Below are 23143 nucleotides of genomic sequence, written 5' to 3' on the forward strand. Positions count from 1 at the left end.
ACAATTTAAAATCTCTTCCTGCCACTATTTCCCTATCCGTTTAGTTCCATTCTTCTTAACTTTTCTTTTTGCTCTGTGCGTTGAAGAAAATAAGTTCCCGGGCTCAGGAATTTAATTCTATAAAGCTCAGCTCCCTTTTACAGGAGGGGGTTCTCCAGTGGACACTCGATTTCCTTATTGCAAAAGGAGTCCATGTTTTTTTGCAGAAAACGTAAGAGGTGTGTTTAAGTAAAAGAAGGAAAAAACAGCACACACTTGCCAAAGTTCACCGTGTGGCTCCCTCGTTTCCACCGGATCTACNCTCGCCCCCGCTGCCAACTACCTGCCCTCAGTTGTCAGCACTGGGGCGCCCGCTTGCCCAGAGCCCCCACCCGAGAAGGATAATGGTTCTGCTGCAGATGCAGTCTGAGCGCAGCACTGAGGCCAAGCTGACGGTTGAGGCACTGCTTGTATAAAGAATTACTGAGGGGCGCCTGGGTGGCTTAGTCGGTTAAGCGTCCGACTTTCGCTCAGGTCATGATCTCGCGGTTCGTGGGTTCGAGCCCCGCGNGAATTACTGAAATGCTCTTTACAAGAGTGGGGATGCAGAGACCTGGGCTTTGGGGCCAGGGGACAAGAATTTGAATCCTGTTGCTTCCACTTATTAGCGGTGTGTTCATTGCTTGAATCTCTCTGCAACTCACTTTCTTTGCCTTCAAATGGGAGGAGGAGGAGGAGGAGGAATACTTCGGCTTATTAGTGAGTGGTGAAGAGCTATGCTTTAGTACTATTACCTTTTGTTCATTGGTGGAGTAAAGATATTTGTATATAGAGTCAGCCACACGTGTATTTGTTTTATAAAAAAAAATGGTGGATGTCTTAACACTAAATAACGGGGGGTAGCAATTTACTGAGCCACTGGGCTTTGTCTGAGGCTCCTTTCACGGTGCGGCAGGGGAGGGGAAGCACTGGCCCAGCGCCCTGGCCCGGAGCATGCCCTCCAGCCTCGCTACTTCAGTTTAAGCCACCCACCCAGGGGATGAATGATGCAGCCTCACTGTGGGGGTCCGCATCCCCCACGGGGGATTCTGAGGCAGGGAGAGGTTAAGGGACTTGTCCACATTGCCTCTCGTGGACAAGCCAGAGCCGGACCTGGGCTGAGAGCAGGGCGCTCCGGCCCACCCGCGTCCCTTCACCCCTGCAGGCTCCTCCTGCCGTGTCTGAAATGCCGGCAGCTGCCTGTGGCAGAGTCTGACCGGCCTGTCTCTTCTCTTCACAGGCTGGACCTAGGTCCTTGAAGGAAGAGACTTTTAACAGACGGGGAGGCTACAGGTGATGGAAGGAGGGAGCAATGAATGGGAATGAGTGAAAAGAAGGCTCTGGGGCCCAGCAGAGACTAAACAAAAGCCCCTGTGAGGTTATGTCTTTGCTGAGATTTCAAGAGATTCCTTTAGGAAAAGGCTTGAACCTTGATTTTAAAAGACTTCTGTGGTTTTCAGCTGAGCCCAGCAGTGCCTGTGACACTGAAAGACGGATCCGCCGTGGTGGCAGGTGTAATTTGATGCTGGCCTCCTGCGTATAGCTTATGGCCCCGTAGCTGGTGGCACAGGTGTGGACGAATGACTTTAATTCAGGCTCAGGCACAGAATAATGCATAAGGGGCTGTTACCAAATTTTAGTGCATCATTTCTATTCTAGATGGTTTTTTTATGTTTATTTTTTGAGAGAGAGAGAGAGAGCGGGGGGGGGGGCAGAGAGAGAGGGAGACAGAATCCAAAGCAGGCTCCAGGCTCTGAGCTGCCTCTCAGCACAGAGCCCGACGCGGGGCTCGAACCCACGAACCCTGAGATCATGACCTGAGCCGAAGTCGGATGCTTAACCGACTGAGCCCCCCAGGCGCCCCTATTCTAGATGATTTTTAATGAAACCACAAGAAAGTATATGAAACTGTCAAGACTTACACTCGTACGCATCCTCACGTGGGCTCTGTGCTGACACTGGGAGACATCGCGATCGGAAAGGAGCACCAGAGCTGGGGGGCCTGACCCTCCCACTTGCTGGTGGGGCCCCTGGGCCTGGGATTCAGAGCCTCCGTTCCCTCGTTGGTGAAATGGGTGTACCTGTCCCCCCCTTCAAGGCGCAGTCAGTGTGAAGTGACAGTGGTGGGTGGTAAGTAACAGGCCAACAGTAGCTCCTCTCACTCCTGCATCCAGACGCCCCCCCCCCCCCCCCNGGAGATGCCCCAGAGCTGGGAATAGACCCTTACTGCCCACTCTGGGGCTCCTCGTCCGGGGCTTTTCCTAGTGACGTATGTGCCTCCCCTGCATGCTGGCAGACGGGAGCTCTTTGCTACCCTCAGCACAGAGCGTCTTAGACAGGCCAGGGGCGGCAAAGATGGTCAGACTTCATCAGGGCTTCCGGTGGCTGGGGATGCAGAGGTGTGTAGCGTGGGAGCCCCTGGGGTGGGGCTGGAAAGGCCTGGGCAGCACTTGCGGGCCGCGCTGAGCCCTGCTGAGCAGGAGAAAGGTCGGGCACTGGAGGGTCCTGGGACCCCAGCCACGGGTGGTGAGATCCTGCCTGCTGCGTGAGACCCGTGGGGACGGGCCATGTTCAGAACCAGCGGGTTCCCAGAAGCCGTGGCAGCCTCTCTCCTGCTCAGCCTGCCCCTTCTGCACTTTGCCTCCTGACCTGCAGACCTCTGCTCACGTGTCCCCACGAGGCACAAGTTTGGGGCCCTTCCCTGAGTCTTGATGCTCAGTTCTTCTAGACTCCGTGCTTCCCCGGATCTCAGCCTCCAGCCACGGGGGTGCTGGAGACTGGGGTGCAGGCCCAGGCTGTGATCCAAGGCAAGGTCAGTAACAACACGGAGCCTCAGTTTCCCCTGAGCAATGGGAGCAAAACAGGGCTAACAGACCCAGGAGTGCCCAGCGCCCTGTTCCTAAGTGCGTGTTCTGCATGATGCGAGGAAGCATCGCTGTGGAAAGGCAGAAACATGGCAGGCTACACTTCCTTCCTAATGACTTCTTTTTTAAATTTTAATTTTTTTTTAATGTTTATTTTTGAAACAGACAGAATGCGAGCAGGGGAGGGGCAGAGAGGGAGGGAGACACAGAATCTGAAGCAAGCCCCCGGCTCTGAGCTGTCAGCACAGAGCCCGATGCGGGGCTCAAGCTCGTGCACTGTGAGATCATGACCGGAGCCGAAATCAACCTCTAAATAGACTGAGCCACCCAGGCGCCCCCCTTCCTAACAACTTCTTAATAACCAAGTTGTAATTTACATTCTATAAAGTGCTCTGCTTATAGGTGTGCAAGTCGGTGATTTTGAATAACTGCCGATTGTGAGATCATCACAATACAGGTTTGGAACATTCCCAACACCCTCAGAAGGGCTCTCAGTACCGTTTACAGTTCAGCTCTCCTCCGGCCTCCAGGCAACCCCTCCTGTACTTGCTTCTCCCTAAAGCTGCCCAGTTAGGACTTGGCATATATACGGAGGCATGCGATGTCTTACTAGCTTCCTTCCTTTAGCATGTTTTCAAGGCTCACCCAGGTTCTCGCGTGTATCTCTTTGTCATAAAGAACATTCTCTGTGGCTATTTAACATTCCATTGTATGGATACACCGCATTTTGTCGGTCAGTTAATGGACATTTGGGTGACTTTCAGTTTTGGGCTATTATGCATAACCTAGGGGTGGAATCTCTGAGTTTTATGCTTAGCTTTTTTTTTTTTTTTTAATTTTTTTTTAATGCTTTATTTATTTCTAGGAGAGAGAGAGAGAGACAGCGTGAGCAGGGGAGGGTCAGAGAGAGAGGGAGTCACAGACTCTGAAACAGGCTCCAGGCTCCGAGCTGGCAGTCAGCACAGAGCCCGACGCGGGGCTCGAACCCACAAACGGCGAGATCATGACCTAAGTGAAAGCCTGACGCTTAACCGACTAAGCCACCCAGGCGCTCCTGCTTAGCTTTTTAAGAAACTTTTAAACCGTTTTCCAATGTGGCTAAATGCATTCCTACCAGAAATATATGATGTTCTTTTCCTCCACATCCTTGAGGACACTTGTTATTTTGATTGCTGTCATCCTGGTTGGTAGGTGTGCCCAAGTGGCTGTGAAATAGTATCTCATTGTGGTTTTGGTTTGCCTTTAATGGAAAACACTTCTGAATAAATTCGGGAAACAGTGTGTTAATCAGAACTATAAGAGTATCTTTATTGCAGGACTCCTCAGAGCCTTTAATATTCCCATGATCATTGAGATTCTCAAAGCAGGGCTACAGTGTACATCATTTTCTCCGAGTGAGGTCCTGGTGGGAACTTTGAGTGTCCTGAAGGATTTGTGTTCTTTGGAAAGCCTAGGACAGGGGCCTGGAGACTACTGGCCAAACCCCATCTGCTGCCTGTTTTTGTAAATAAAGTGTTACTGGAAGACAGCCATGCTCATTTATAAATCGTGTATGGCTGCATTCACACTGTAGAGACAGATAGTTGGGACAGTGACTGTAGGGCTCACAGAGCCAAAAATATTTATACTCCGGCCCTTTGCAGAAAGTTTGTTGGCCTTGACCTAGGAGTGCCTGGTGCACAGTAGATGCTCACTTAACCTTTAGATGAAAGGGCAGACTAACCCTTAGCGTATGACGGGGAGGGACCAAGAAAACACTGTGTGAGGCTTCGTGTTATTTGAGCTGGTGCTTAAAGGACGGGTAGAATTTTAGAGCTTGCGAGAATTGCCGAAGACATTCCCTGCAGAGGGAACAGCAGGAACGAATCCTGTAAAGTAGAGTCAAGGTGTGTCTGGGTGCTGATGGGGACTTCTGCACGGCCCGGGGCGGGGGGGTTCTGCAGTGACAGAAGGACTTAGAGCAGCGGCTCCAGACTCCTCAGGCCACCCTAGGTCATCCTTAAATGACACAGTTCTGCTCCATCTTGCCCACGGCCAGCTCCAAGCTTTGCCTCTGAAGCCGGACAGACGAGGCTTCGGGTTCTGCCTCAGCCCTGCTGGGCATGCTAATTTCCCGAAGCCACAGTTTACCCACTTGTAAAATGGGAACCACAGCTGCATTCACCTTGGGCATAAGCACGAAGGAAATCCAGGCCATCACGATCCTTGTCATGTTCTTTATACTCCTGGGTAGTAAGCTCTCCCACAACAGAGCCCCCCTGCCTTACGCGCTGTTGTGGCTTGAGTCCGCAGGGTGCGGGCCTGGAGTCGGCCCCTGATAGCCACCTGCGGGAAGACTGCGTGATGCAGACGCCTCGCTTTCTTGACAAGGAGGGGCCTCGCCCTGTGCCTCCAGTGACACTGAGGATCCCCGCTGGGGGCCTGCACATCTTTCTTCCCAGAGCAGTGAGAGCAGAAGCCCCCAGGCAGGGAGAGTCTGGAGGGCGCCGGGAGGCACATTTGTCTTGGTGATGGGCCCTTGTTTGTTTGTTTGTTGCTTGGGGAGACCGGAAAGGAAGACCAGCGAGGCTGTTCATAGCGCAGGGGTTTAGGGCGCCTGTGCGTCCCTGGCTGCACCTCCTCCGCGGCAGGTTAGGGAGAGTGATGTGTTTGCCGGCTCCGTGCTGGACATTCTGATGAGGCTCCCCCTGGCCCCACCNTTGCCCCCCCCCCCCCCCGGCCGACCCCGTGGGGAGCGGCCCCCACACGGCCTCCCCCAGGCTGTCTGCGGGTGGCGGGCGGGGGGCCGGGCTGCCCGCTCCTTCTCTGCTTTCCTGGGTCCGACCAGTCCCGGCCCTGGAAGCTAAGGAGGCCCCAGGTGCGGGGCCATTTCCTTCTCTCCAGACCCAGCCTCTCTGGGTATGAGACACTGAGGTGGAAATGAGGGCGAGGCCCGCAGACTGGATTTGGGAATCCAGAAGTTTCCCTCAGACTGCGAAGGATGGGGGAGAAGCCTGGAGCGAGAGGCAGGGCAGCAGTGGGGGAAGGTGTGCGGGCACCAGAGAGCCCGGTCTCAAGTCCTAACTGGGCACGTTGCTTTACCTCACTCGGCCTCAGTTTCCCCACTCATAAAATGGGTCTGATAATGCCCTCACAGAGAACTGAATGTCTCGAGCTGTATGGCTTTCGTGTGGCACCTGCTATGGTCCCCTTCCGCTGCCAGCTCTTTCCTGCTCTCTCCTGGCAGCCTCTTAATAATGACAGTCTGTGGGGCGCCTGGGTGGCTCAGCGGTTGAGCGCCAGACTCCGACTCAGGTCATGATCTCACGGTTCCTGAGTTTGAGCCCTGCCTCAGGCTCACTGCTGGCAGCGCAGGGCCCACTTCAGATCCTCCGTCCCCTCTCTCTGCCCCTCCCCCACTCACGTGCGTGTGCTCGCTCGCTCTCTCTCTCTCAGAAATAAACATTAAAAAAAAATGACAGACGGGGCGCCTGGGTGGCTTAGTCGGTTAAGCGTCCGACTTTCGCTTAGGTCATGATCTCGCGGTTCGTGGGTTCGAGCCCCNACCCCCTTCTCTCTTCCCTGACACCCCATCCCCTCCTGTGTTTGAAACTACCCCCCCCCAAACTCTTACCCATTAACCATCCCGGTTGTAACAACCGGAGAAAAACAGGCATAAGTGAAACAGCTCTTGTGTTCCGCGTGAGCCAGACTTCCCCGAGGAGCCACCCCCCGGGTCCCCACCAGGGTCCCGCGCGCGTCTGCCCCTCCCTCACGCTGCCCGAGACTGCCCCGCAGAACCGCTCCCGGCCTCGCTCACACCGTCGGGTCCCAAATCCCACAATTCCCTCCCTCTCCCCCCATGCGGCCCTGCAGCACATGGCAGAGGGGCCGCTCCCCTTCCGGAATGCCCTCCGCCTCCAGGAAGCCACCTCCTCCTGTTGGCTCCCCTGCCTTTCGGCTCACACTTGTTTGCCTCCTGCAAAGGCTCCTCTCTTCCTCTCTCTGCCCCGTAAATGGTGTGCTTCTGGAGGCTCTGTGATGGGTCCTCCCCCCTTCCCCGCTCCTCCCCCTCCTCCCTCTCTTCATCCCCTTCCCCCTCCCCTCCTCCTCCCCTCCTCCAGCTCTCCCCAGGCAGCCTCATGTGCTCCCAGCGCACCCTGATAGCTCAGGTCTGAATCTCCTCCTACCTGTTTTCTGAGCTTCACACCCAGAGACCCAGTAGCCTCTGGGCTTTGCAGCTTCCTGGGTGTCCCACAGGCACCTCAAATCATCTTGTCTAAAACATCGATTCTTCACCTCTTCCTCCTCCGACCTGCTTGACAATTCACTCCTGCTCAGCTACTGGCCCGCCCGCCACCCACCCAGGTATGAAGCTGGGCGTCAGCTGAGACCCCCTCTTCTCTGCCACCCGCCACCTCCGGCAGCCACCTTGTTCCTGTGCTGTTTTCAAGCCCACCTGTGCCCCTCTAGGGCCATTCCCCTACCTTGGTCCAGACCCTCCACATTTAGTGTCCAAACTAAGGCAGCCCTGTCCCGTTCCACCTTTACTGTCCATTCCTCCCACTGCAGCCAAAGAGAGGCTTCCAAAACATGCATCCGATGGGCGCCCGCTCCTTGTTAAGACTCTCCCGGGCTTGTGTTGCCCTCAGGAGGAAGCCCCAGCTGCTCTGCAAGGCTCAGGGACCAGCTGTGTCCCCACCCCACTTCCCACCCTGGCTTCTGCCCTGACCCCATGCCGTGCCTCTCCCTGGTCTCGCTGAGCCTTCGTTCCAGCCTTTCGCACCTCGTGGCTTTTCTGCCCCACGTGCTCCCTGCTCTTCTTTCCTAACTGCCCCCTTCCCTCCAGGACCTCCTGGCGCACGCTCGTCTCCACAGCCTGATGGTGGCCAGATCCCCAGTGAGGGTCCCTGCTTTTCTGTCCTGATCCTCCCCATGCCCAGTTCTGTTTCCTTGTCTGCTTTCCCCGTTAGAACGCGAGCTCTTGAAGGACCCCTGGGTGTAACACTGCACACTGAAGACACCCTAATAAGTGCGACTTGAATAAATTAGTAAATGTATACAGGACATGTGCCGTGTACTGCCTTTATGTCATATGCAGAGATACCTAAGATAGCTTTGGGGCATGCGTTTCACAACAGCATGAATCTCGGAGCTAGCATTGAGGCTGGACATGTGGGCTCTGGAGCCAGGATCTCTGGGTTCAAACCCCAGCAATGTTGCTTGCTCCTGGTATGACTTTGGGCGAGTTACGGAACCTCTCCACGCTTCAGGTTCCCCATCTTCGAAGTGATGGTGATTATATTTACCTCAAGGATTGTTGGGAGGGTTAGATATGCTTGGAAACCTATCAAAGGGAAGTTTTGTCATTTCCATTTTACAGATGGGGAGGCTGAGACCACAAGAAGTCTCAGATCCTTCCCCAAGGTCATACAGCTGGTAAGGACCAGTGCTCAGTTTGAACCCAGCCCATCTCCACAGGTGCCAAAGGCTGGAGAAGCAGAGGCACCACACTGCCAAGCTCTGGGTAGCAATCTCCAGAAATATTCTACACGGGTGGTCTGAGAAAGATACCTCGTGGGACCTGCTCCCATGCCTGGCTTATAGTAGGTGTTCAGAATAACTTGACTAAATGCCTCCAAAAAGTTCTGTTTAGTCTTCAACATTTCCCGCTCCCTGGACAGTGTCAGGAGGTCTGTTCCTTGGTCGCTTTTTTTTTGGCCAGGGTGTTGGCAGCAAACTCTTCCTTATTCAGACCTTTCTCCTGTCCAGCACTTCATGGGGGAGGGTCATTAAGAAAGCTTTTTCCCAGGAAGAGCTGTGCCTTCTCCAAGTCTCCGGAGTTGAGTGTCCCAGCGCCTGGGCTCTCAAAGGCTGCCCTTGTGGGTTTCAAAACAACGCACAGCCCTGCAGGCTGAGAACCTGGCCCCCGAGCCTTCTATCTTTAGAAACCCAAGGTCCATGGCTACGTTAGAGTCAGCTCTGGTAAAACCTAAAGAAAATAGTTTGAGGATGTTTTCAAATAGTGTCTGGTGAAACAAAAGAGCAATTCATCCCGCGTAGCTCTTAGTAATCTGCTTCCCATTCTGGGAATTAGATTGTTCAATTAAGTGAGAGGGCGCCGAAGCAAGCTGCATGACTCAAAAGTTTGCAGCATCCAAAATGTGGAAGACAGGGGACCCGAGCCAGCTCCCTCCGGGCTGCCCCGCCCTCTCTCCTGCCCCTCTGTCCCCATGCCGTTTCCAGCTTTCAAATCCCGGGTCAGAAAACAACGACATCAACAAGGAGGCATATGTGTATGTGCACCCCTGCTAGCTGGGGACCTCGTGTAAGCGCTTCTTTAATGAAAAATTCAGAGCCTGGAGTGGACTGGGAAAAGCACACCATCTGCACTGGCCCACTTCCTCTCCTGAGCAGGCTTATTTCTTCTTGAATGAGAAGGAACGCCCAGCTGACGGGCATTCAGGATGCTGTTGGGGGCAGTTGGTAAGGTGGGAGGTATATGTCAGCCATGAGACTCTTAATCGAGAAACAAGCTACTTGCAGAGCACTCTGAGGTTCCCTGCAGAATTTTGAGAGTGAGTGGGTGCATCACAGTGTTTTCGGGGGAAAGGAAGTCCAGCCTTTCAGGAGCTTCTCAAAGGATATTAGACACCATCTCTAGGTCCTCTTCAAAGATGCGATTCAGGTGGGGTTTGTAAGTTACTCCTTCATTGCCAGGAAACCCTGCTTCTGTGGTGTGCAAGCCTGACCGTGCATAAGCAATCCGTGGATGGATGCAGCAAAACGCAGCTTTGTGGTGGGGAGGTGGGCGGGGGGGTGCATTGTGCAGGAAAGATTTGGGCTCAGTGGATCTGGGACGATATGCGGGGGTTTTTTAATTTTTAGCAAGCTCTCTACAAGGACCACATTCCGAGGCCCACTGTTCTGTTATGATAATAGATACTCTTGAAGGTTTCATTTAATGGCCTGTAAGTTTTAAAAGGATTAAAGCCAGACACGACTAAGCATAAGAGACAAACAAAACAACACAAAAAACTGCTGTTACAATGATTGGCTGTCTCCTTCCTTAAAGAACTGACACTTTTTTGGTTTTTTGGTCCAACTCATATTTGTAGAGGGCAAAAGCCATACATGCTTACCTTTTTATCCACAGTATTCATATAGTGCCTGGTACATAGTAGGTGCTCAATAAATGTGTATTTAAGTGGATGTTCCTACTTCTAGCTATAGGTCTGAAAGCTGGTTTCCTTGCAAGTAAATCCACAGCCACGCAGCCCAATTTTGTTTGGGGGCCTTCCTGATTTCTCCAGCAGGGATTGGGGCTGGAGGGAGCCTGTAGACCAGGGCTAATTGGTGTCATTGAGTAATTAATGCAGAATCAGGCCCCGAGCAGATTCCCAGGGAGACAGACACTGAGGGAGGCTTTCATGCTTGGTGGGATGGGAGCTGGTTGCTCAAAGGACGTTCCCAGCATGCTGAGGCAACTGGCTTGGTCCGACGGGGGTGGTTTGGCAGCCAGCATGGGGTTCGTGGAGTGAGTTTGGAGGGGGTTTGTGTTAGTGCCATGGTTCTGCACAATATGGAGCGTGGCGATTTTGACTTTAAAGAAACACAAACCCCAGGCATAGGGCCTGGGAGCCAGGCTTGTGTCAACCCTGAAGAATTGATGGGTGCTGAAGGAAGACTGTGGCTTGTGGCATTGGCTCCATGTAGCCAGGGGTCCTCCCCTCCTGTGGCCCTCTGGGACACCCCGACTCTCGGCATGCTACTCAAGGCTCCCAGGGATCCTCCTTTCTTTACTTTTTCTGCAGTTGCCTTCTGATCCCTATGCGCTAGCATTCCCCAGGCATCCCCTACTCTGTTTTCTGGGCTTTGCTTGTGCTATTCCCTCCATCTAAAACAATTTTAAGTCCCTTTCTCTCCTGGCTAAATTCCATCATCCTTCATGGTTTAGCTCAGATATCACTTCTTCCAGACTGCTTTCCCTGACCCTGTGTATCAGTCAGGATTGGTTGCGGTTTGCTGCAATAACAAATACCTCCAAAGATCTCAGTAGCTTAAGGCTACAGAGTTGCCTTCTTGCTCACCCAACATCTTTGATGGGGGCGGGTAGCAGGAGGGCTCATGTGGTCGCTCAGGAAGTCAGGCTCCTAGGGCTCCATCTTGACACATACTCTGTTATGACAGCGATAGTAGGGGAAGCTACCTGGTGAACCACATCCCCTGGCTCTGCAGGTGACATGGGCGCCATTGGCCAAAGCGAGTTCAATGGCCGCTGTTTAGTTCAGCAAGCCAGGGATGTATAGTTACTCCCACTGAAGATGGGGCCTGGCATGCTTATGGGCAGGCCTTCAGTCTCCTGGCAATCTTTAGGCTGGTAGATGCTTCTCGGTCTTCCCAAAGCCCCTCTACTTCCTGCATGTTAGCCCTTGCTTCACTTACTACAAGCCACCGCTAACTGGCCTGCCTTTTCCCAGTGAGTGAATCTAAAAGACAGACAGCTGGGTCTTGTTCCTCTCCGGCATCCCATACCCAGCCCTGGGTTTGGCTCAGAGGAGATGCTTGGCAAATGGTGGGGGCGGGGGAGGGCAGGCACATGAGTGGGTGGTCCATTCCTGCTTCTCTATAGCACTAGCTTTGCCCCGGGTGGGGTCAGGGTGGGTCTCCAGCCCCCGTGACTCTCCCCTCTCCCCTCCACAGGCGCCGGGTGCTGGCCATCTCAGATGGGATCGAGCACATTGGGAACCTCCGCTGGGAGCTGGCCTTATGTCTCCTGGCAGCCTGGACCATCTGCTACTTCTGTATCTGGAAGGGGACCAAGTCCACAGGAAAGGTAAGAGGTGCACCTTCAAGCAACCAGCCACCAGCAGGGGAGGGCACGAGCTATCCTTGCGCAAGATCACAGGTGACCCAGAGAGTGCCCCTGAGGCTACACTGCAAAAGTTAACTCTTATGTTGGAAGATAGGAGGAGCACTGGACTGGGAGTCCACTCAGGCGCTCAGAGCTCGAGTCCCATCGCACCACTCCCATGCCACAAACGTCAGAACCGTTCAGTTCTACCTTTTGAGCCTCACTTTGCCTGTCTGTGAACTGACAAAGCCTGTCCTGTCCGACTGAGATCTCCACATGGCAGGGGGAGATAAAGCGCTTTGAAAAGTGCAAGTGCTAAAGTACTACCGTGTGGGTTTTGTTGTGGAGACACGGGCTCCAGGCGTGGGGTAGGGCAGGGGACACTGGCTGCCTGCACTGGCCCCAGGACCTCACCCGCCAAGAGTCCGTGGAGGGAAGGGCAGCTGCGTCCATCTCGTCACCTCGCTCTGCCGTCCAGCTCTCGACGGCCCAGGCCGGGAAGTGAGCACAGCTCTCGCACTCACAGGCCCCTGGCTAGAGCCTGAGGCGCAGCCCCAGCTTACCTGCTGGGGAGCCCCCCAAAATGTAGGAGAGCACGGGGATGTCTAGTGAGCACAGCCATCTGTGCCAGAAGGATCAATATGTGTGTGTTACATGCAGCTCGTGGACAAGTCCAGCCCACCCATGGGTTTTACTTAAGAAAAAAAAAAAAAAGAGAGACACCTGGGTGACTCAGTTGGCTGAGTGGCCGCTCTGATTTCAGCTCAGGCCATGATGCCAGGGTTGTGGGATCAAGCCTCACATCGGGCTCCGTGCTGTCAGCAGAGCCTGCTTGGGATTCTCTCTCCTGCCCTCTCTCTGCCCCTCCCCGCTGGTGTGCACACTTGCATGCACATGTGTGCACGCTCTCTCCCTCTCAAATAAAATAAAATAAAAGTAAACAATTAGTGGCTACCATTTAAAAATCAGGAGATTTCATGTTGAAAAAGGAAACACGATTCTGGCATCCTTTGGGGAGCCGAAAGCTTTGGCAGCGCTGGGCCCGCATGCCTCCACAGCAGCGTTTGGCTGAGCTGAGCAGTAACCACGCCCTTTGAGGGATACTCTGGTTGGCCACAGTCCTCACCATGCCCTGTTGCCCGGCCTCTCTGGCTGAACGTCAGTGCCAGCAGTTTCCTCATTTGTGCTATTCTGTTTTTTCTTGTGAAAAAAAGGACACAAAGCTTTTCTTATTCTTGGTCACCCTGACCATCTCGCTCCTTGCCTGCCTGTTTCCAGTAGGCATTCGCTTATCACCTTTACTCTGAGCTATTGGCTGGGTCAGGGGCTGGAGGTCAGACCTCCAGGGGAATGGGAACTGAACAACTCTGGGCCCTTTCACACAAGATGGGTCCCTCATGTCCCATGCTGGTAGGTGTTGGCTGGTGGGCGGACCTGCAGACGGGAAGTTAGGCAAACAGAAAAGAGTTCCCAACAAGCCCCCATGCTGTGGGCGGCAAGGGAGTTGAGGGCATACTGAGAAGTCATCATAAATTCGCCTGGCGCACCAGAGAAAGGGGAACAGAGACTCCTGTCCTGTCGGCCAAGGTGATTTTGCTGATCTTTGCTTTCTCTAGTTTGTATCACGGAAACAATAGGATTTTTCTGTTTTTCCAAATCTAAAAATCAGTGCATTATTGATGTACTTCTTTAGACTACATACACGCTGCTCTGCTCCCCTCTTTGCTGTCTCGCCTGGCTAACGAGGAGGAGAATGACTTGAAGGGGTGAAGAACCAGAATCTGGGATCAGGATTCACATCGGAGATCTGTCCCTCACTAGTTGTGACCTTGACATCACTTAACATCTCTGCGCCTCAGTTTCCTCTTCTGCAAAATGGAGATTCGTAATCTGAATGATTAGGCTTGTCTCATGGGGTGGTTGCCAGGATGAGATGCAGGGATAATGCTTAGCAGAGTGTGTAATTAATAGTAAGTGCTAAATAATGGTGATCTTAAAATTCTTTTTATAATGATAAAGTTTATTCATTTGAGAAGCAGGTTCTGGGTATCTACTCTCTACCTAACGTTAGTCAATGGATATCTAAAGGCGAATAAGGAGTGCCTGGGTGGCCTAGTTGGTTGGGCATCGACTTTGGCTCAGGTCATGATCTCACAACTCGTGAGTTTGAGCCCTGCATCGGGCTCTGTGCTGACAGCTCAGAGCCTGGATTTTGTGTCTCCCCCTCTCTCTCTCTGCCCCTCCCCTGCTCACACACTCTCTTTCTCCTTCAATAATAAATAAACATTAAAAACACTTTTTAAAAAACCCAGCCTCTACCCTACCCAGTTAATGTATGAGAGTGCTTTGTGAACTGTAAAGGGCATCGTTGACACTGCTTCTACCACGATTACCAGTGCCAAGGAGTCAGTGCCAAGGCCAGCAGGCTTGGCTGGGTAGCAGTTGTGTGTGGTGGAGGCGAGGACCATTGGACAAGGTGTCAGTGCGTGCATGCACTTGGGTTGTCCATGTGCACATGTAGCCTTGAGCTCTTGGGCCCAGAACATGGGTAACAGCAAAATTTGGTTCCATTCGGCCCTCAAGAGGAAGCTGAGGCCCGCTACAGGGCCACTTGCCATCAGCTGGGCTGTTGAGCCTGTATGTTGTGAATTCTCACGCAGGGACTGGGTTTCAAGGAAAGACCAGCAGGCTGCATTCCTGGAGATTTCAAAAGAGACTTATGGGAAAGCATGGGAGAGAACATTCATCCACGGCCGTCTGCTCACTGCGCACTCTTCCAGGCATTTTCACCCACATTAGCACATGAAATCCCACAGCCTGGGGACATACTGCCTCTAGTTCATAGGGGGAGACCCAGAGGCTGAGAGATGCAGGAGCCTGGCCTGAGTTGGATGAGAGCTCCCATCTTGCCTGTCCTTGGACTCAAGTTTTAGAACATTGTGATATTTTGAGTGGTGTCCTTTCACACATTCTGCCTGAGCCTGCTTTTCCTCATCGCTAGTAGCCATGGTAATGATGACAGTAGTACTTGTGATAGTAACAGGTAATAGTCATTGAGCGCCTCACAGGCCCACTCCGTTCCAAACTTGAAACAAGCCTAGGAGACAGGGGAAGTCGTTCTCTCTGTTTCAGACGAGGACCTGAGCCCTGGACAGAGTAGGTGACATGCTTAGGGACCCTCAAGTAGGAAGCAGACCCCAAGCCTTGGTGGCTGCGTCCCCAAGCCTGTCCCTCTGTGACGTAGCAATGATGAGTGTTCTTATGGGCTCATTATAAAGAGGCAGGTAATGAGCTAGCATAGCACATAGTAGGTGCTCAGTGGTTGTTGGTTGCAGCTGGATCTAGATGGTGCTTTTGAGGGGAATGCTGAAATCCCATGAGCCAATCAAGCATTTTCCTGAAGGCTGGGTTTCCAGGGCTCTCCTCCCTCTTCCCTGCTCAAGTCCAGGGTTTGCATCAGGATAGAATGTGATTCTCCAGGGCTTTTGCGATTTCTTGGAAACCATGTGGTCTACCCTCACTCCTGCCATTTTATTAGTGAGGAAACCGAGGCTCAAAGAGCAGAGGGGACTTGTCCAGGGTCACACAGGGAGTAAGTGACAAGTGTCAGGGTAGGAGCTAGAGCCTGGCAGCCCAGCTCCTCAGCTGTTTATAAATGATGAGCTTCTAACAGTTTTAGGAGCCCCTGATCGGCACATGGTGGCTTCTCAGGAGAGGGTCTGATGCTTTTCTTACTGTCTCTTGTTCACCCCACCTTGGACAAAAGCCCAGGGTCCAAAGGTTTTTCAGGTTCTCTACAAAAACAGCTAAAAATAAACACAGGTCATCTGAGTCTTCCTGAGTGGAGAGCCACCGCTCCCCTCTCTTGCCTGTGAGGCCCTGGCCAGAGCGGCTTTCATGAGGCTGTCCAAGGAAGGAGAACCCTGTCTTTCTGCTCTTGTCCAGGCCACGACCGAGTTCCGGCCCACTTCCCAGACGCAGATTTCAGCAGACAATTCTGAGATTTCATTAACTTGGGGCAAGTTCCCTGGCCCAGGTTTAACTTAACTCATTGAGCATGTCCCTTGCTCCTGGAGGCATGCATTACAGGCTCAGCAGATGACTGTCTAAGTGGAGGTTTGGGGTCAGGTCACAAATGAGTAGATCCCAGATGAGTCTGTGACAGGGCCATAGGGGAAGGCCCAGCCCCCCTCTCCAGTGGCTCAACAGGCAGCGTGCGGCCTCCTGAGTCTGCACTGATATCTGCGTGGCCCCCACAGACCGTCTCCGCAAATGTCCTACAGTGCCGTCCTCTCCTGCACTCTGCTCAAGTGCTTTACCGTCTTCTGACGTCACAGAGGCCAGCATCCGGGGCCTCCCTAGGGTCAGAGTGAGCAACAGCTCCTTCCGAAGAAGCTGCTCTGGGTTGGACAGACGCGAACTAGATTCCAGCTTCAGTACCTAGCAAGGTGCCCCATAACTGTTCTTAGTAAACATTTGTGGGGTGAATGAATGTCACCTGTGCCTGGGACCCCCTGCGAGGTGCACGGACCCAGGAGGGAGGATGATGGGCCTTCTTGTCCCCAAAGAGTGTGCGTAGCAGGGCAGGTACAGACAGATCAGCCACTGCAACTTACTGTGTTAGTGCTCGCATTCCCCACAGGCAGCCAGAGAACCAGATGCTATAAATGTGGGATTCTGATGGCTGAAAACTGGCTCTGGGATATTGGAACATAGCAGTTCAGAACTGGGAGGCATCTTGGCTTTTTAAGGTCAAACCCTGTTTTACAAATAAGAAAGTTGAGGCGCAGAGAGGTTGCACGGTTTGCACAAGGCCACCCAGTTTGGAAGGAGCAGAGCTGGGACTCAAGCCCGGGTCTGTCTGCCTTCCCTAAGTCTCATGCCCCCAGCTGGGAGTTCATGGGCAAGTTCAGCGTGAGCACGTTGATTGTAGTTCAAGCACACAATAGGTGTTTATTTCCCTTACCCCAGGGCAACAGCGATGCTTTCTTTCTGCACAGTTTCTTTCCCTCTCTTTAGGCACAATTTGAAATTCTAGAAATCTGGATTAGAAAAATAAATAAAACCCCTTCTCAATTGTTAGTTAAACTCTGCCAAGATGTAGCATCCTAAGATACTTGGTTTCTTCAGAAGGAAACTTCCCAGCTGTTTGTAACTTGTCATCTTCTGCATGATAAGCAGTTTTACCCCAGATAATCGAGATCAAGTTGATCACAACATGCCGACATCTTTGTGATTTGTCTATGTCCTTGGTTCTGGCAGATTGTTTTTAAAAGACTTTATTTTTTTAGAGCAGTTTTGGGTTCACAGAATAATTGAACAGAAAATACAGAGATTTCCCATGTCCCTCCTGCCCCCACACATGTGTAACCTCCACCTTTATCGAGTTGGGCATTTGTTACAGTTGATGAACCTACCTCGTCGTCACACAAAGGCCCTAGTTTACACGAGGGTCCAGTCTTGTTGCTGTACATTCTGTGCGTTTGGATGAATGTATAATGATAGGTACCCACCATTACGGTACCCCACTGAATGGTCTCACCGCCCTGAAAATCCTGTGTGCTCCACCTTTTCATCTCTCCTTCGCCTAACCCCTGACAACCACTCCTCTTCGTTTTACTGCTTCCATTTTCCAGAACGTCCTATCATTGGAATCACACAGGATGTGGCCTTTTCAGATTGGCTTCCTTCACTAGTAATATGCATTTAGGGTCCCTCCATGTCTTTTGATGGCTTAGAAGTTCGTTTCTTTTCTTTTCTTTTCTTTTATGTTTGTGTTATTTTGAGGGGCTGGGAGGGGCAGAGAGAGAGAGGAAGAGAGAGAGAATCTCAAGGAGGCTTCCATGCTCAGCAGGGAGCTCGACATGGGGCTGGATCTCATGAACCATGAAATCACGGTCTGAACCGAAATCAAGAGTCAGATGCTTAACTGACTAAGGCCCAAATGCGCCCTAAAGTTAATTTATTTTTAGCACTGAATAATAACCCATTGTCTGGATGTTTTATGGCTTATTTATCCATTCACCTTAAATCTTTTTTTCTTTGAGTATAGTTGACACACGTGTTACATTAGTCTCGGGTGTACAAGGTAGTGATTCGCTACCTCGGCGTGTCCTGCGTGCTCGCCGCGTGTGGAATTACCATCTGTCACCACGCGACACTGTGCTACCACTGACTGTATCCCCTGTGCTTTACCTTTCATTCCTGTGACTTACTCACTCCACCCTGTATCCCCCACGCCTCTTCGCCCATTGTGCCCTTCCTCCCACCCCCTCCCCTCTGGCAGCCATCACTTTGCTCTCTGCATTTATAGGTCAGATCTGCTTTTTGTTAGTTCATTCATTTGTTTTGTTTTTTTAGATTCCATATATAAGTGAGATCATATGCTATTTGTCTTTCTCTGTCAGACTCCGTTCACTTAGCATTATACCATCTAGACCCATCCGTGTTGTTGCACATGGAAAGATTTCATTCTTTTCATGGCTGAGTAATATTCCATTGGGTATGCATACCACATCTTTATCCATTCATCTGTTGATGGACACTGAGGTTGCTTCCATATCTTATCTATTATAAATAATACTGCAGTAAATATGGGGGGCGTGTATCTATTCACCTAGTGATAGACGTTTTGGGTACTTCCAAGTTTGGCAATTATGAATAAAGCTGTTATAAACATTTGTGTGCAGATTTTTGTGTGGACATAAGTTTTCAACTTCTTTGGATAAATACCAAAGAGTGTGATTGCTGGATTGTATGGTGAGAGTTTTGTTTTAGAAAACAAGCTGCCAAACTCTCTTCCATTTTGCACTCCCACCAGCAGTGAATTACCATTAATATTGTTCCACGTCCTCGCCAACATTGGGTGCTGTCAGTGTTTTGGATTTGGGCCATTATCTCATTGTTTTAATTTTCATCTCTCTGATGACGTGTGATGCAGAGCATCTTTTCATATACCTGCTTGCCATCCAAGGATCTTCTTCCGTGAGGGGTTTGTTAAGGTCATGGACCCATTTTTTTCCCATAGTGGTTTTGAGCGAGAAAGAGACAGAGCATGAGCGGGGGAGGGGCAGAGAGGGGGAGACACAGAATCCGAAGCAGGCTCCAGGCTCTGTGTTGACAGCTCAGTCAAACTGAGCTGGGGCTCAAACTCACGGACCGTGAGATCATGACCTGAGCTGAAGTCAGACGCTTAACCGACTGAGCCACCCGGGGGCCCCAAGCCCATTTTGTAATCAGGTTGCTTTCTTATTGTTGAGTTTTAAGTGGGGTGTGTGTGTGTGTGTGTGTGTGTGTGTTTTAGAGAGCAGTACTTTATTAGACATGTCTCTTGCAAGTATTCTTTTAATTTTTTAAGAATGTTTATTTATTTTTGAGAGAGAGGGAGACAGAGTACAAGCAAAGGAGGGGCAGAGAAAGAGGGAGATACAGAATCTGAAGCAAGCTCCAGGCTCTGAGCTGTCAGCAGAGAGCCTGACATGGGGCTTGAACCCATGAGCTGTGAGATCATGACCTGAGCCAAAATAGGACAGACGCTCAGCTGACTGAGCTTCCCAGACGCCCCCCCTTGCAACTAATTTTTGAGCTTTTTTTTTTTTAACTTTAAAATGTTTATTTTTTTAAATTTTTTTTTCAAAAAATTTTTTAACATTTATTTATTTTTGACAGAGAGAGAGAGCACGAGCTGGGGAGAGGCAGAGACACAGAATCTGAAACAGGCTCCAGGCTCTGAGCTGTCAGCACAGAGCTGATGCAGGGCTCCAACCCACGGACCGCAAGATCATGACCTGAGCCAAAGTTAGACACTTAACCGATTGAGCCACCCAGGCGCCCCTAAAATGTTTATTTTTGAGAGAGATAGAGACAGAGTACGAGTGGGGAAGGGGCAGAGAGAGAGGGAGACACAGAATCTGAGGCAGGCTCCAGGCTCTGAGCTGTCAGCACAGAGCCCGACGTGGGGTTTGAACCCATGAGCTGTGAGATCATGATCTGAGCCGAAGTCAGACATTTAACTGACTGAGGCCCCCAGGCATCCCTAAGCTCATTTTTTTTTAATGTTTTATTTATTTCTAGGAGAGAGAGTGAGAGAGACAGCGTGAGCAGGGGAGGGTCAGAGAGAGAAGGAGTCATAGACTGAAACAGGCTCCAGGCTCTGAGCTGGCAGTCAGCACAGAGCCCGACGCGGGGCTCGAACCCATGAACTGCGAGATCATGACCTAAGCGAAAGTCGGACGCTTAACCGACTAAGCCACCCAGGCGCCCCCTAAGCTTGTTTTTTAAAATAATCTCTGCAGCATGGGGCTCCAGCTCACTACCCGGAGACTCAGAGTCACAGTCTCTACCTGCTTAGCCAGCCAGACACGCCTCTTGCAACTATTTTCTCCCAGTCTTTGGTTTGTCTTCTTACTCTCTTGACATTATCTTTGGCAGAACAGAAGTTTTCATTTTAATGACGTGTATCTTATCACCTGTTTCATGGATCCCACCTTCGGGGTTGTGTCTGAAAAGTTACTGCCATACCCAGTGTCACTTAGGGTTCTCCCCAGTGTCTTCCAGGAGCTTGATAGTTTTATGTTTTATATTTAGGTCTGTGATCACTTTGAATTAGTTTTTGTGAAGGGTGTAAGGTCTCCGTCTAGATTTATTTATTGTTTGCATGCGGATGGCCATTTGTTGAAAAGTCTACCTTTGCTCTGCCCTTGTTTGTCCACTTGTTTTTATTCATCAGCCAAATTCATCTTGACCGTCCCTGCCACCCACCCCTCCCCTGGTCTCGGAAGCCTGAAACCACCAAGTCACTTTTGACAACTTGTCCCTTTCTGTCTCATGCAGTTACTGTCCAGCTCTCCTTTTGTAATTACCCTGGCCAGCATCCTGTCCCCTCCATTTTTGCCCATCCATCTACGCCCTCACCCACACATGCCACAGATATGGAGCCCTCTTCACAACCTCCAGAGTGAAAATTGCTCTTAGAATTTTCCCATTTGTACAAATATACTGCTGACCTACAGAATAATACAAATGAAATGCTCTATATTCTCTAAAACAGCAATTTCAAATGGCTTCTGTATGTTCCTGTCTTCATTCTATTTTATCGAATGACAGCATGTGAAGCAACGTTGTGGTTTTGCAATATTTTCCTAGTAGCTCTGTGCATATTTGCTGAAGGTGGAAAAAACAGGTGATTACTGATTGCCCTTCCTTTGTAGCTTTGCTCAACCTTAGTCTAATTCGGGGATTAGCCAGATCTGGCCAAAGAACTGTTTTTTGTACATAAAGTTTTATTGGAACACAGCCACATGCATTCCCGTAGGCGTTGTAGATGGCTGCTTCGGTGCTGCAATAGCAGCAGACTTGAGTGGTTGTGACAGAGACTATGTGACCCAGAAAGTCTAACAATATTCGCTCTCTGGTCCTTCACAGAAAAAAGTGTGTGGATCTATAATTTTTTTCAAAAAGTTTATTTATTTATTTTGAGAGAGAGAGAGAGAGAGAGGGAGGAGAGGAGTATGGCGGGGTGGCGGGGAGAGAAAATCCCAAGCAGGTTCTGCACTCTCAGCAGAGTCTGATGTGGAGCTTGAACGCATGAACCGTGAGATCATGACCTGAGCTAAAAACAAGAGTCAGCCACTTAATTGGCTGAGCCACCCGGGCACCCCACGTGGGTCTGTAATCTGCTAAACTAATTCAGGCAGACTCTCTGCTGTCCAACAAGAAACTAACATAAGCAGCTGTCACCCAAAATGTGGACGGTTTTGAACACTGCAAAGCTATAGTGATAGTTGTGATGCAGAGCTTTTCTGAGACCCTTAAAATCTCACCCCAGCCTTTTTAGCCCCCAGATGTGCTATTTCTTGTGTCCAAATGCTCACTTGCTGTGGATGTTACTCATTCACTCGTTAATTCATCCAGTAAGTGTCTGTTACATCCTTACTGTGTGCCAGGTACCAGGCTGGGGGTTCTTCTCAGTAGGGAGTAATCCAGACCGTGGATCACGTCCTGCTGGGGGAGATGGAGAATGAATGAGCCACAGAAATGCTATGGATGGAAGACATGTGGGGCTGGGAGAGAAAAGAGCAAGGGCAGGGGAACCCGTCACAGGGGTCAGAGAAGGGCCCATCGGTGATGGGACGAGAAGGGGCTGGCCAGGTGAGCGGCACATGTGAAGCGTTCCAATGGAAGTGCCTGGTGAATGTGCAGCGAAGCAGGTTGGAGCCCAGATAGAATTGGTGATGGCGTGAGATGGGGCGGGGCAAATTGGCAGGGATCGGACCTTGCAGGCCATGCCGAAGGGGCAGGGTTTTCTTCCGAGTGTGATGGAGAGCTCCTGAACGGTTTTAAGCGGGGGTAGCAGAGTCTGAGTTTCATCCTCAAAAACTGGTTCTGGCCGCTTGTTGCAAATGGATGGGCGGGACATGGGCTGCGGGAACCCTGTTAGCAGGTGACCAAGGCAGAGGTGGCAGCGGAAGAGAGAGAAGCGGTCACATCCGTCGCCGTTTGGTGTGGCATTCTTGTTCTGCGGGGCCAGAAGGTGCTCAGGGGTTCAAGACCTTAACGTCCTTTGACTCTGGAATGGGGGTGGCTGGCCCGGACGCTCTGCCCTCTGCAGGCAGCCATCCTGCCCCCCCAATAGTCAGGGTGCCCCCTCGTGCTGCCCCCCACCCTCTCCCCAGCTGGCTCCTATTTCTTGCGCTCTCCTCTGCCCGATTTCTTCTTCTGTCCCTCCTCTTGGTGGATGATTTATGGATTTTTCCCCCTCGTTTCCTGGTCTCCAGGAGCAGAGGTTGGGAGGGGAGGGCACTGCAAAAACAATTCTGGTCCCTTCCCTGCCTCCTACTATTGCCACTTTAAAGGAAGCTGCAGGATTAGCTGGGATTTTAAGAAGAATCCTGCCTTTTCACTGCTTTGGGACTCTGTTTTTATTCTTTTCAGAGCTCTAGGACAACAAACACACACACGCACACACACACTCACACAGAAACAGCTGCAAATAGCCTTGAATTGATTTTTTTCTTCCCCTTCCTTCATTCACCAACAAGTAGAAGAATTGGAGGTGGCACAGGACTCTTAAACAGCCCGTGTCGTCTGCATGGTCATAATAGTAAAGCAAATGCTTAAGTGGCAGTTTGTTTGATCCAGGACCTGTTCCAAAGCTCTAATTACATCAACCTGATGAGTCCTCACAACAACCCTGCGAGGAAGCTGTGATGATTATCCCCATTTTGCAGATGAGAAGAGCAATGGTCACAGGGCTCAAGCCGTGCGCCCTAAGATCCTGGGGACACCAGGGCCTGTTGGGATGGGGGAAGGCGGATGAGGTGGGGCGCCCGGGCAGGTGAGGGCATCTACCCCAGGCAGCCTGCCCCAGAGCTGCCTCGTGGAGGCACAGCCCAGGGGGGCCCTGGGAGGCTCCTCCCCGGAGCGTGCG

The 23143-nt window shown here is 51.4% G+C and overlaps 1 protein-coding gene across 2 annotated transcripts in view; it reads left to right on the forward strand.

The window, feature by feature from the left end:
* SLC6A11 (solute carrier family 6 member 11) overlaps positions 1-23143 on the forward strand; it is a 128553-nt gene that overhangs the window by 13740 nt on the left and 91670 nt on the right. For both annotated transcript variants that reach the window (XM_077751504.1, XM_077751505.1), the window contains one exon: positions 11565-11697. In XM_077751504.1, the coding sequence (XP_077607630.1) occupies positions 11565-11697 (133 nt within the window). The remainder of the gene's footprint in view (positions 1-11564; positions 11698-23143) is intronic.

This window comes from Crocuta crocuta, unplaced genomic scaffold (genome assembly GCF_008692635.1).
Source record: "Crocuta crocuta isolate KB4526 unplaced genomic scaffold, BGI_CrCroc_1.0 scaffold69, whole genome shotgun sequence".
NCBI classification, from domain to species: Eukaryota; Metazoa; Chordata; class Mammalia; order Carnivora; family Hyaenidae; genus Crocuta; species Crocuta crocuta.